Source organism: Dermacentor silvarum, chromosome 6, assembly GCF_013339745.2.
Source record: "Dermacentor silvarum isolate Dsil-2018 chromosome 6, BIME_Dsil_1.4, whole genome shotgun sequence".
Classification (NCBI taxonomy): domain Eukaryota; kingdom Metazoa; phylum Arthropoda; class Arachnida; order Ixodida; family Ixodidae; genus Dermacentor; species Dermacentor silvarum.
In genome coordinates, this window is record NC_051159.1 from 150,731,817 (window position 1) to 150,745,870 (window position 14,054).

The following is a 14,054-nucleotide window of genomic DNA, read 5'->3' on the forward strand; positions in this document are numbered from 1 at the left end:
TTGTTTGTTTGTTTGTTTGTTTGTTTGTTTGTTTGTTTGTTTGTTTGTTTGTTTGTTTGTCTGCTTGCTTGTTTTTATGTAAACAAATGGGAAGGGTAGGCTTCCTTAGTGCCGGCTGACCCTAAAATCCCAAGTACAGTACTCAGGCAAGGATAATGAAGAAAGAAAATGATCAACACTCACTCTACACACAGACACAAGCCGCAAGCACAGAAACAATGCCACTGTACGGGCATTAGCAAAGACGACTTAGTTATTAGGCGATGCAAGCATCTAAAACAAGTGACAAAAACTTTGCGTATTTGTAAGCGGACACACAAAATCCACAATTCTTCACGTGTGAGCATTACTGTCCACTGGGTGCAGGCACATGGTCATGACCACAACAATGAATTTGCGGACCGCATTGCTCGGCTCTTTCTCGACACCCGTAACTCCTACCTCTTTCCCTTCCCTCTCAGCCCCACTCTGTTTTCATTGCCCGAAAATCCATACTCCGTCGGGACACGCGTGACCTCATCTCCCCACGCGTCTGCTCCCCTTCCCCACAATCTTTCTCGGGTGGAGAAAGTCTCTCTCCAGAGACTTGGTGGCGGGGCGGCCCTTACACCAGCCATCACTTGTGCTTGTGGTCAATCATGCGAAGACATTGCCAGTGTCCGAAGTGCTCCGCTCCTGCGTCTGCAGCGGATGCCCGCCATCTATTTTAGACGTGCTCTGGGACAAAAACAATACGCGAAAGGGTACTTAAAGGGCTGAAATTGAACAGTGATCGAGCTGAAGACTACGAAAGATGGATTATGGACAACACATTTTGTAAGCCACTATAGCATAACCCGGATATAACGAATTATTGTGTATAACGAACAGCCGTAAAATCCCCTTGAAAATTTTTCAATAGCATTTTTATTTTATATATCGACCTATATATCGAACTTTTTTTTTGTGATCCCCTTCAGATTCGATATATCCGGGTTGGACTGTATTGCAGTATGTCTATGAAACGGGCCTGCATGCTTATATCTAGTTTCACGCTGATGTTATGCCGCGTAGAAGCCCAAGCGACAAAAAAAATGAAGCCAAGGAAAATTGGCCACTGAAGGCCCGGCTGTCCTGCAAGCGTCAAAAGTGAAGTGAGCGCGTTCCTAAAATAACGCGCTATATCCTCGTTCATTGAACCAACTAGAACCAACCAGCCCCATTTATTGCACTGTTCTAATCTTGAAGGCGACGTAAAAGTAGTGTGGATCTTCGCACGGAGTTCGCGGGCGCCCCGCTAGATGGATCCGCGTGTCCATAGTAGAGCGCGAGAGTTGAGCCCGGCTCATGCATGACGCGTTTATGCGGTGGCAATACACTGCGTCACACATTGCTTGAATGCGGATTGCATTTACAACAACGCCAGTCATCGTAAAATGAGTTCTGCAGGAATTTCTCTGTCATTTGTCGCTTGCCATTTTCCCTGCACGCTACATTTTTTCTGCTCTCACATGTGTACAAGGTCACAAGAGCACAGCAGGAGCCCTCCCAACAGGGCACGTCAAAAGGATTCCGCCTCTAGCTCTTCACGCGTAGGTATCGGGCAGCAAGGTCGGCCCAAACACATAAAAAGAACGCCCCCCCCCCCCCCCACCCCCTTAATCGACCTCCAAGCACTACGACCCAGACAACGATGCCTCACAAGGCGAGCTATGTCAACGCGCCTTGCGGGCCACAAGCCTTAACAAAACTCTGTAAATATCTATATTGTGTATGTACGTGTGTTTGTGATTATATGTGTTGTTTATATGTATTTATGCCATCAACGTGCGTATTATAATTATCATTCAGCACTTGGATTAGCATGTAAGGCGATCAGCCATCATCAGCATATCATCAAGGAACTGTCTGTCTCGAAGTTACATCTAAAATTGAACACCATGCTTTATAAACAGCCCCCGCTTTGTTTTATGCATCACCAGTTTTATTCTTTTGCCTTTTCTTTCTTTTTTTTAGGGGGGGGGGGGGGGGTGACACCTAAATGGAGCACTTCTGTTAACTTAATTCTATTTTTTTAATTGTCGCTCACAATTTGTTTCCTCTAATTCTGTTGTTTCATCTTCCTTTAACTTGCTGCTATTAACTTCCGGTGTCCCACAGAGGTCGATATTGGGTCATTGGCTATTTTTTTTCGTATATATATATATATATATATATATATATATATATATATATATATATATATATATGTGTGGCCTGCCTCGTAACACCTTATCTAAGATACAGCTTATGCTGATGATTGTGTCCTGTATGAAGTCATTATTTGCATTGATGACCCTTTTTTTTCTTGTTCTATCCCTTGTGCCCTTTCAGGCGTGGTGTATAACTTGGCAAACGAATGTTTATTTCAGTAAAACCGTCGTAATGTAATTTATGAACAAACGTAACTCCTTCGTTTTCATTATTCTTCGAATCGAATTAAGCTAACAGAAGTGCTGCAGCGTAAGTATTTAGGTGTTATTTGCACAAAAATATTTTCTTCATTTAACCATAATGAACATGCGCACAAGAAAGCATTTAAAAAACTAATTAGTAGCGCTGCACATTAACTAAGGCACCACGCGATACTAAGCTGCTGTTTTGCAAAACTTTATTTTGCCCCCGTTCTTGAATACACCTTCACACACGTTTATAAACAGGGTGAAGCAATTAAGCTAACTTTAATATGTACAAACAAAATTTACTCTTTTTATCTGCCATAATTACGGTTGCATGTATACTGTAGTCCCTGAATTTCTACCCCCTCTGGTAGCGCTATCAAGGTTTTTTTTTTTTTTTTTTTTTTTTTTTTTTTTTTTTTTTTGCTCATAGTAGCACGTTCTAATAGTCTTCTTCTTTTTTCAGATACTACATAACACTAATTCATTGTCCGGTGCTGTTCGCTCATTGTCGTTAAATGAGATTTTAGTTGCCATATTAGAGTATTTTCCGAATATGTAATTTGTGTTACCTGTATTATCTTTTTTATTTGCTTGCGTTTGCTTTGTCGCGGTTAATTTACGATTCTGTACTTTTTCCCTCTTCCGCTGTCTAAAGTAGACTTGCAGTATGAAAATAAGAATATAATTAAAACAAATAAGTAGCTCCTGTAATTACAGATTACTCGCTGACTCTAGATACGCACGATATGCATATAGCATTTGAAATTTTATGTCATGCGCTTAGGACATGTGACGCGGGTCGCTTGTGAAATGTCTCCATCATATTTTTCCCATTTATATCGTTCTCTCGTTTAATGTTATTAACCGCTGTTTCGACCTACGATTTTTTAACAGCGGGCTCTTCAGTATCTAAACTTCCCATGCTGTCACAGTTAATCAACAAACAGGAACACCAAAGCAGGCGATGACAAACGTCCTCGGGGTTATACCACGTGCGTATACCTCGCTACAACCAAAGCATACGACAAAACAAGCGCCTATAACGTGCGCGTCGCATGGCAGCGGTGTGACAAACAGCTCGACGGTCAGCGTCCTCCCCTCCCTGGAGCCCGCAACGTCCAAACGGGTGTGCCAGCAACCAGCCACGTCGGCGCGGCACAACGGACGCCGCCAGGCACGCGGCAGTGCCAGCGTCTCCGCTATAAATTAAATGACGGCTTCAATTTTATAATCTCCGGGGTACAGGCGCCGCCGTGACGGCTTCCTCCTCTCCCTCCTTTGCTTTCCGGGGGGGCCCAAGCACCGTTCGTATTGCGCCCACGCCAGGGTTTTTCCCGCCGCCACCACCCCCCGAACCAGCCCGGCGTCTCCACTTCGACCGTTACACGTGTGGTATTCGCCTCCCCCCTCCGCCTCCTCTCTTTGACGCCGTCTCGCCGCCGTATATACGCCAACAGCCCACAGCGGGCGTGCTGCCGCTGCTGCGTAGAGTGACACCTTTTCCGCGTTATGAGAAGATGTCACTGAAAAGCTGGCCGCGACGAGACGAAAAAAGAATGGAATGTATCCGAAAAGAACAATGAGAGCTTGACTGGCTTGCTGTCTGATTCCTTATAACCGGAGAGAGAGAGAGAAAAAAACAGCGAGTCAATAAGATCAAATTTAAGACCACAGCAGTGTTTGCAGCATTCCGCTCGTGAGCGGTTGCATTTCTTTGGTTAATGGGGTCGAAAAAAGCAAGACGAGAAAGTTGAAGAAATGTAGCAACATACGTGTAGTAACACGTCTGACATCGCCAAAACTGCGGCGGGATGCATTTTCAATGCATATTGCCACGAGGTCTCGAGCTGCGGCGAGCGCGAGCCAGTATTCAGGCAAGGAGAGAAGAAGAAGAGGTTTTTCGTTTTTGGGGTCAGCCATCTTCCTGGCTAGTACTCGTCTCTGCCGGTGCAGGACTTCTTGCTCTGAAGGCCTTTTGTTGCACGTGACAAACTGGTGGAGGTGCTGGGTAGTCCCAGCAGATGTCCTACACGCCTCCTGGTAGCCCTGTGCCTACAGTGACAACACCTGTTCACCGTGCCAGCCGAAGAGTCCGAGGATTGCCCCCTGAGCTTGGACCTCTTCCCGAGACTACGTCAGCTACGCACCAAAGCGGTATGGAAGGCACTACTAGTGCTGCTCACTATATGCTACAGAAAGTGCCAAAAGTCTTCCATGGTTCCATCCTTGAGGATGTCGAAGACTGGTTGGCTCAGTTCGAACGCGTCGCTGATTTCAATGGGTGGACCGATGCGAACAAGCTGAAGAATGTATACTTTAGCCTGGAGGATGGCGCCCGCACCTGGTACGAGAACCGCGAACCCTTCTCGTCGTGGAGCGACTTTTGTCGTCATCTGCGGGCAAGTTACGCCAATGCTGATCGCTGTGAACGCGCCGAGCGGGCCATTCAGTCGCGCATCCAAATGCCCAACGAAAGTGTGATGATGTACGTTGAGGACATGACGCGCCTCTTTCGTCGAGCTGACCCGGACATGGCAGAAGATAGGAAGCTCCGGCACTTAATGCGAGGGGTTAAGGAGCAGCTTTTCGCTGGCCTTGTTCGGAGTCCCCCGACGACTGTGGCCGAGTTCTTAACGGAAGCCACGACAATGGAAAAAGTGCTTCAGCAGCGGTCAGCAGTGTACGACCGGCAAATCAGCGTCGCGTCATCGATGGATCAGATCGGAGCTGCCGGAGGTAGCATCAACATCGACTCCCTCTGCGACCTCATCCGATCAGTGGTACGCGACGAGCTGCAAAGAATACACTGCCCGCCTCAACCTGCTGCGGTATCCATATCCAGCCTCATCAGGAACGAGGTGCAGCATGCTCTGCAAGTCCCGCTTGCCAGGGAGGTCACACCATCTGTGCCGACGGAGCTTCGGCGCGCATCATACGCGGAAGCTGCGAGCCGGTATATTCCTGCTTCTCCGCGCTTCGTCCGCCCCACACCTCACGATACACTTCCATCAGTGCAACCGATCCAGCACTTGGAGAACCGCCAACCACTTCAAAGAAAATCGGATGTCTGGCGCACACCGGACAGGCGACCGCTGTGCTATCACTGTGGCGAAGCCGGACATGTGTACCGTGAATGCCCATATCGCCGCCTTGGACTTCAGGGTTTTGCCGTCGACTCTCCAAGGCCAAGATTCGGCGAAAGACCAAGAGCCATTGAGGAATACCTGTCTCAACAGCGCATGCCACTGCCCTTGCGACGGCAGTCACGGTCACCGTCGCCGAGACGATTTTCCCCAAATTCCCGGAGCTCCCCAGTGGCGGCGCAGGGGCGTTCGCCAAGCCCTAGACGGGAAAACTAAAGACAGCGACCTTCGGGGGCGAGGCCGCTGATAATCGACGCGAGCAAGGCCTCCCATCGACGCGACCAGGTACCGGCAGTGATTCGACAACAACTGAACTCGGAAGCCGACTGTCTTTGGATATACCAGTGGTGCTCGACGGTCACCATGAAGTCAGTGCGTTATTGGACACAGGGGCTGATTACTCGATCGTGAGCCGAAAACTAGCGACACACCTGAAGAAAGTAGTTACGCCTTGGTACGGAACACAAATTCGTACTGCCGGCGGACATGTAGTCACCCCACTTGGTATATGCACACTCCGAGTTGGCATTCGTGGACGTACGTTTCTCTCCAGTTGCCTTGTACTTCGCGAATGTTCCCGAGACATCATCCTGGGAATCGACTTTCTACGGGAATATGGCGCTATTATCGACCTGCGGGAGCGTACCGTGACCTTCTCGACAGAGAGAGCAGCAGACACAACCGACGACAGCCATCTCAGCACGTTTCGCGTTTATGCCGACAACGTCGCGTTACCCCCCCGTTCGAGTGTCCTCGTTGATGTCGTGTGTGACACGTTACGTGATGGTGAGGCAGTCGCTGAAGGCAACATGTCGCTCTTGCTCACACTAGGTCTCTGCGCCGCTCGCAGCCTCGTCACGCTTCGTGACGGACGTTCTACGCTGCTTGTGACGAATTTTAGTAATGAGCACCGTCACCTTTTTCGTCGCACTGCCATCGCTCTCGCCTACCCCATAACAGAGACTGCTGAATGTTTTACGTCTGCATCACTGGACAATGCTCTCCAATCGACACCGGGGGCTGCGACGGCATCACTAAGCAAAGTAGACATTAATTCGACTCTACCGGAGGAACAACAAATAGCGCTGGTTCAGACCATGCTGGATGCGATGCTTCCACACGATTACGACGCGCTGCTCACCCCTGACGCTGAGCAATTTACGCAGTACGCCGAAGAAGCTCGCCAATTGGCACGCCTACACATCACGCAACAGCAGAGTGTAGATGCACGTCGCTACAATCTTCGCCATCGCCAAGTGGAATACCACCCGGGTGATCAAGTTTGGGTGTGGACGCCGGTGCGCCGCCAGGGGTTGTCAGAGAAACTGCTCAGTCGCTACTTTGGACCCTACAAAGTGCTGCGTCGCGTTAGTGACGTGAACTACGAGGTTCTCCCGGATAGTGCCATGTCACCCCAGCGTCGAAGGCAGCACTCGGAGATTGTGCACGTTGTACGACTCAAACCTTATTTCGCGCGATAGTGCGACAGCGTCTCAACTTTATGATGTACTTTATTTTTCTCTCCCTCACCCCCCACTTGTGCTTACTTTATGTTCCTTCCCTTTTTTTTCTTTCCCTCTACCTACGTCGACCAGCGCTAGCATCGGGACGATGCCCGTTTTTTTCACAGGGGGAAAATGCCACGAGGTCTCGAGCTGCGGCGAGCGCGAGCCAGTATTCAGGCAAGGAGAGAAGAAGAAGAGGTTTTTCGTTTTTGGGGTCAGCCATCTTCCTGGCTAGTACTCGTCTCTGCCGGTGCAGGACTTCTTGCTCTGAAGGCCTTTTGTTGCACGTGACAATATGGCATGTTAGAGTAAGAGCAGTGCACTTTCGTGGCAGTACGAAAGAATTCTTTTTCGAATGAGCTTGTGCATCAATATTGACAGATGCAGCGACAAGTTCGTACATATTCTAAATTAGAACGCACACATGCAGAAAACAACACCGTGCGGAAATTCTACTAAATGGTCTACGAAAAGTAAATGACAAGCCTTTTATGTTTTTGCTAGTAATATCAGATGTATATATATAAAAAAAAAGAAACTTACAGAAATGTGGGACGCCACCAGGGGGCGAACCGGAGCGAACGTACCTTGCATGAGCTCCGTGAACAACCAATTTTGGTGGCGTGCAAACTACGTTTCGACCAAAATTCCTACGGTGTCAGGTCCCTGAAGCTACAGGCTCTCGCTGGACACCAGTTTCATCACCATCGGCCCACCGGGAGGGCCATTACGGCCCAAAACCCGTTCGGGCACACCGAACGACAGCCAGCCCTAACCAAGACTACGGCATCATCGCCTCGCCGCGCCGCAGCTGCACGATGCCGGACGACGCGGAGCCCCAAGGCCGCACCGAGGGCGGGTCAACCACCCCACCGACCCACCGGGTAAGCTCTTTTCAAGGCATGGACGTCGTTGAAGTAGAGGGAGAAACTATTGCACCTGAAGAAGTAACTAAAGAAGCGGGCTGGCTTACCAGCCACCGTAATAGGAGCCGTAGAGCTATAGAGCAGTTCAGCATAATGGCTGATGAAACAAGCAAAACAACTGGCACTGGCGAAGCGCGTTCTGGTGCGTGCCAGAGCGCAGCGCGTACCACCAAGAAACCGAAGCCGCCGCGACAGCCACAACTTCCAAAGGAAGATATAAAGATCATCGTACGGCCCCGCGACGGGCTAAATGTCTCAAAACTAAGTGATGCGCAAATTCGAGATGAAGTATTGCGAGCCGCAGCAGTACCGATTGCAGAGGCGGAAGATGACATATATCGCTCCTGCGTGGAAAAAAATGTCATAGTAATCAGCACTCCGCGAATGGCAAATGCTGAGAAATACAACCGCATCAGGGAACTCCAAATTGGAGACACGCACTACGAAGCCACAGCCTACGCCGCCCCACCGGCAGACACCTACAAAGGCGTAATCCACAACATTCCGGACTACGACACTGCGGAGGACATCACCAAAAGTCTCATCTACAAGAAGAACCCCACCATCCTGCAGGCCCGTCGCATGGGCAACACCAACTCAGCCATCATCATCTTTGAAGGCCCAAATGTACCCTTCTACGTCTACTACAGAGGCGCCGAGTACCGCTGCTACCTCCACAAGAAAAAAGTCGAAGTGTGCGGAGCCTGCGGCCGGATCGGTCATCGCGCGGACGTGTGCCCTACCCCCGACAAGAAACAGTGCAAAGACTGTGGTGCCCAAAACCCCGCGGACAATCACAGCTGCAACCCTAAGTGCGCGCTGTGCGGTAAAGATCACCCCACGGGAGACAAGAGCTGCCAGAGACGCTTTCAGACGCCTTTCCTCATCAAACAGCGCCAGTGGGAAAAACAGCGACAACAACAACAACAAACCTTGCACAACCACAGCGGCGGCGGCGGCAGAGACCCATCGTTGCCACGTCAAGCAGACAAGCAGACAACGGCAGCCCAACGCCCATCCCGATCAAAATCGAGGGACACTGCTGCCGATCGCAAGGCATCCAGATCAAGATCCCCATCGGGACATAGACCCCAGGCTAAACAAGAAAGCAAGACCTCAACCAATAACAACAAGGTGAGCTGGGCAAATGTAGTCTCCCAGTCCGAACCCACTAAGATAGAAAACCCCACGCTCCCCTCTTCTCACGACAGCGAGCTAACTAAAATCAAACAAATGCTCGAAATTCTACTAACAGAGAATAAGGCCCTCAAGGCCGAGGTAGCCCAACTGAAGGCGACACCGCCGAAAGAAGTTGTACCCGCAGAACCAGAAACTGTCCATATAGAGATAGATGCACCTCCGGCAGTTGCAGAACCTACCACACAATACGCGCAGCCAGATTCCGATACCGAGAGCCTACCCGCGAAGCGCAGAGCGGTAGAACAATCCCCTCCTTCCCAAGGGAAAACCGCCCACTCTGGCACCTCTAAGCGTAACATCAGGGAAGAGACGATCATAGAGGAAATCACCAGGGCCATTGATATCAAATTCGAGATAATGCATAAAACATTCCACACCATGATAACAAACCTTGCCGAAAGTTATAATGCCAGAATCGCGGTCCTCGAAAACGCCCAACAAAGGCCTAGCGTAGGGCCCATTAAAGTAACTAAGCCTTACAACCGCCCGACCAACGATGGCCTGGAATAGCGGTAAAAGCGCTATGTACGTCATATGGCAATGGAACTGCCGGGGATTCCGCCGCAAGCGAGGGAATCTCCAGCAGTTCCTACAAACTAAGGATTCCGAAGCTCCAGACATAATTGCCCTCCAAGAGACGGGGGGTCAGGCCAAATTATCAGGCTATGCGTCCTTCTGCTCCGATGTATCGGGCACAGGCAAAGCGCCAATCGCTACGCTAATCAAACGAAACATACCGGCACTCATACACGAGACCGGCATTGTGTCCGTAGAACACGTCTTAGTGGAAATTATTCCTACGGCAAAGCGAGGAACTGGCAGCCTGTTTGTGCTCAACGTATACAGCAAGCCTAAACAGCAACACAGATTCCTCAATCTATTCCGGAAAGCAGCACACATTGCAAACAAACAACCACTTGTCATACTAGGCGACTTCAATGCACACTCATCGGCATGGGGCTATCGCACCGATCACCGCAAAGGCCGTCAATTGTGGCTAGACGCGCAGCAGGAGCAACTCACGCTGCTCACAGATCCGACACAACCCACGCGCACAGGAAATAGCGTCTGCGTGGACACTACACCAGACCTAACGTTCACCAAAAACGTGTCAGGCGCCACATGGTTCAACACGCAAGAAAACTTGGGAAGTGACCACTTCATAGTGGCCACCAAAATCCGAACGGGACCCGCCAAACCTATCGGCAAACGAATCCACATCACGGACTGGGACAATTTTAGGCAACTACAAACAAACAAAAACGAACCTGCCGTTCCTGAGATTATAGACATTAAGGCATGGGTCGACAACTTACAACAAACCGTTAAGCAGGCGACCATAACCATACCAGAAGAAGCTAATATCCAGGCGGCAGATGCCAAGCTCCTCCACATGTGGGAAGCAAAAGCTAGCTTGGAAAGACGACTAAAACAACAGAAACTGAATAGATCCCTACGCAAACGCATATCGATCTTAAACAAACAAATTGAGGAATATGCTCACCAGCTAACCCGCCAAAACTGGCACAGTGCATGTGATGGAATGGAAGCGCAAATAGGCATGGCCAAAACATGGCGCATACTTAGATGTCTACTCGATCCCGAGAGCAGTAAAACTATGCAGGGGCATAATCTCAGCAAAATAATCCATAATTTCCCGGGATCAGACACAGACTTAATTAACGAACTCAAGAATCTATACATCGGAAACCATTCCAAAATGCCCTTACCCGCATACACGGGAGATCCAAACCCAATACTCGACGAACCAATCACGGAAGCTGAAGTCCGTGAGGCCATACACGGTCTACGAACGCACTCCGCTCCGGGTCCAGACGGCGTAACAAACAAAACTATACGGAACCTGGACGATGACTCCATAGAAGCACTAACTAAGTATCTGAATAAGTGTTGGGAGACTGGCCACATCCCTCAACAGTGGAAGGAAGCTAAAATTGTCATGATACCAAAGCCGGGCAAGAGGTTGCAGCTACAGAACCTAAGACCCATCTCGCTCACCTCCTGCCTAGGGAAACTTCTGGAACACATCATCCTTACTCGCCTAAACAAACACATGGAAGCGCACGACCTGTACCCTCACACGATGATTGGATTCAGACCCAAGCTTTCCACGCAGGACATTATGCTTCAGATTAAGCACCAAATAATAGACGGTGATCAGAGCTCAGAACTTGATACCCGGGCCATTCTTGGCCTTGATCTAACCAAAGCCTTCGACAATGTACATCACGAAGCCATCCTAACCCAGATAAACAAACTAGGAGTTGGCTCCAGAGCATACAATTATATAAAAGACTTTCTTACAGACAGGACAGCCACAATCACCGTCGGTGGGGTAACCTCGGAGAGCATTTCGCTCGGGAATCGAGGGACACCCCAGGGCTCGGTCCTGTCTCCCTACCTCTTCAACATGGCCATGCTAGAATTACCAAGCAAGCTAGCTAAAATCCCTAAACTACAGCATAGCTTATATGCAGACGACGTGACACTCTGGGTAACCGGAGGGAGTGACGGAGAAATCCAAGAAACTTTGCAAAGCGCGATCGAAGTCGTCACAGAATACGTAACACCTAAAGGACTCTCCTGCTCCCCGCAAAAGTCCGAGTTACTTCTGTATAGACCCACTTGCAGAGGCAGGAAAACTGTCACCACACCCCCTCAAATCATGCTCAAAGCTAACGACCAGGACATCCCAATAGTTCCGAGCATCAGGATCCTTGGACTCAGAATACAGGCCAATGGACACAACAACGAAGTGATAAAGGCACTAGACTCGCACGTACATCAAACAACAAGACTCATTTCGCGCATCGCCAACAGACACCACGGCATGAAAGAAACTAATTTACTCAGATTGGTACAGGCTTTTGTCATAAGCAGAATAGTGTACGCTAGCCCATTCCTGCAACTAAAGAATGATGAACGCTCCAAAATTAACCTCATGATCAGGAGAGCATACAAGCAGGCTCTACACCTACCAATTACGACCGCAAACGAAAAGTTTGAGGCTCTAGGAGTACACAATACTCTTGACGAGCTCATGGAAGCCCAAAGAATTGCCCAACTGGAGAGACTCTCGCGTTCTCCGACGGGGCGACACATTCTCCAATCACTCGGGATTACATACAACACCCAATTCGGACCAAAGCGGGACATTCCCACAGAGTTAAGAAAACACATACACGTCCCACCATTACCTAAGAACACTCACCCTCTGCATAACCGAGAGCGCAGGCAGGAAAGAGCCAAATCCTTACAAAAACGCTTTGCAAACTCTCAGGACGTGGCCTATGTAGACGCTGCCGAGTATCGTGACCGAGACGTTATGACAGCGGCTGTACTAGATCAGCAAAATCAAATCATCGCTGCAAGCTCAGTTATTACAACCTCGCCGGAGGTCGGGGAGGAAGTCGCAATCGCCTTGGCGTGCGCTTCCTCCGCAGCCAAATTCATAGTCAGCGACTCAAAGACAGCTATACGAAATTTCGCGAAAGGGCGCATTTCGCCTGAAGCCCTCAAAATTCTGGCTAGGGTACCCGAGACCCGGCGCAGATGGACGCAACTCGTTTGGGCACCGGCGCACTCCGGTCTTCCGGGAAACGAAGCTGCTCACAGTGCGGCGCGAGAACTGGCAATCCGCGGCCGCACGACAACCTCTTGCGAGGAGCAGTTCGAATCCCTCCGCCGTTCAGGCAGGGACCGGATGGTATCCTACAAGGAAATTCTACAATTCTACCGCCAGGGCAGGAGGCATTACCCTGCCGCTCACAAAAATTTAGATAAAAAGCAATCAGTTACCTGGCGCCTTTTACAGACGCACACTTTCCCAAACCCAGTGACGTACAGTCACCTCTATCCTGGGCTATATACAGCAGATTGCAAATTATGCGCTGGTAGAGCCGATCTTCATCACATCATGTGGGCATGTCCCCTGATAAGGTACAAAAAACCCACTAGCTTATTGCCTCCCCTTCCCATCACTACCCTAGAGCAGTGGGAGACTGCACTGCTCAGCTCAGACCTGGATCTCCAACTCCGGGTCGTCCAGATGGCCGAAGACGCCGCCAAAGCACAAGGCCTGGCCGCCGCCTGAGGAAGAAGAGGAAGGGCCCTCCCACTCCCCTCCTCCCTAAACTCCATCTCGGACAAAATAAAGTTTATACTACTACTACTACTACAGAAATGTGCGTATCCTGCGCAACTTCCGTGCGACGTGGCAAAGCAAAATAAAGTTTACTTTCAAAAAACACGTTTTCATTTATAAAAAAAAGAACATCTGACGTTATCATGAGCTGCATAAGGACCAACGTCCAGAAGCACAAAAAGTGAACAGCCACAGAACGCTGGCACGTAACAGCTCCTTTGCTTTGTGCGTGCAACCGATCCTGTTCTCAATAAAGAGCAGAAGTTACGGGTATGGCTAAGCGAAAAGTGGTTACGGAAATTCGTCCAGTGTAGACCCATTCTCGTTTCATCATCGACTCGTGCTCCCCCTCGCCCTCACAGGAAGGAACACTCCCTATGAAGGGTGCAGCTGAAAACTGCATCTTGCCCGGCTCTCTTTATGTACCTCATCTCTTCCTTCGTTATTTTGTGCATACAACATACTCATTTCGCTCTTCAAAGTCAGCCATTTCCTTCATCAGCCCACTGAGCCACACTAACTCTTTTGCAGTACCAGAAGCTGACAGACCTGAGTGCCCGAATGTAGGCACGCTGCTCTTTGTCTATAGCACACGCGACTGATATAAAATCCTGTCTTCACTCTCTCTTTCAACCTCCCCGTCCCTTTCCCCATATGCAGGGTTGCAAATTAGACATACTGTTAACCTTCCAGGC

General features: G+C 49.6%; 1 protein-coding gene across 1 annotated transcript; it reads left to right on the forward strand.

Annotated features, from left to right (window-relative positions):
* Nucleotides 1-7,664: 7,664 nt before the first annotated feature.
* On the forward strand, nucleotides 7,665-9,948 carry LOC119456968 (uncharacterized). Its single transcript, XM_049669609.1, has one exon. The coding sequence runs from the start codon at nucleotides 7,887-7,889 to the stop codon at nucleotides 9,702-9,704; it is 1,818 nt and encodes a 605-aa protein (XP_049525566.1). The 5' UTR covers nucleotides 7,665-7,886; the 3' UTR covers nucleotides 9,705-9,948.
* The last annotated feature ends 4,106 nt before the right edge of the window (nucleotides 9,949-14,054 follow it).

Excerpts from the sequence above, each read along its gene's own strand:
- LOC119456968 (XM_049669609.1), top strand. The coding sequence starts at position 7,887 with ATGCCGGACGACGCGGAGCCCCAAGGCCGCACCGAGGGCGGGTCAACC.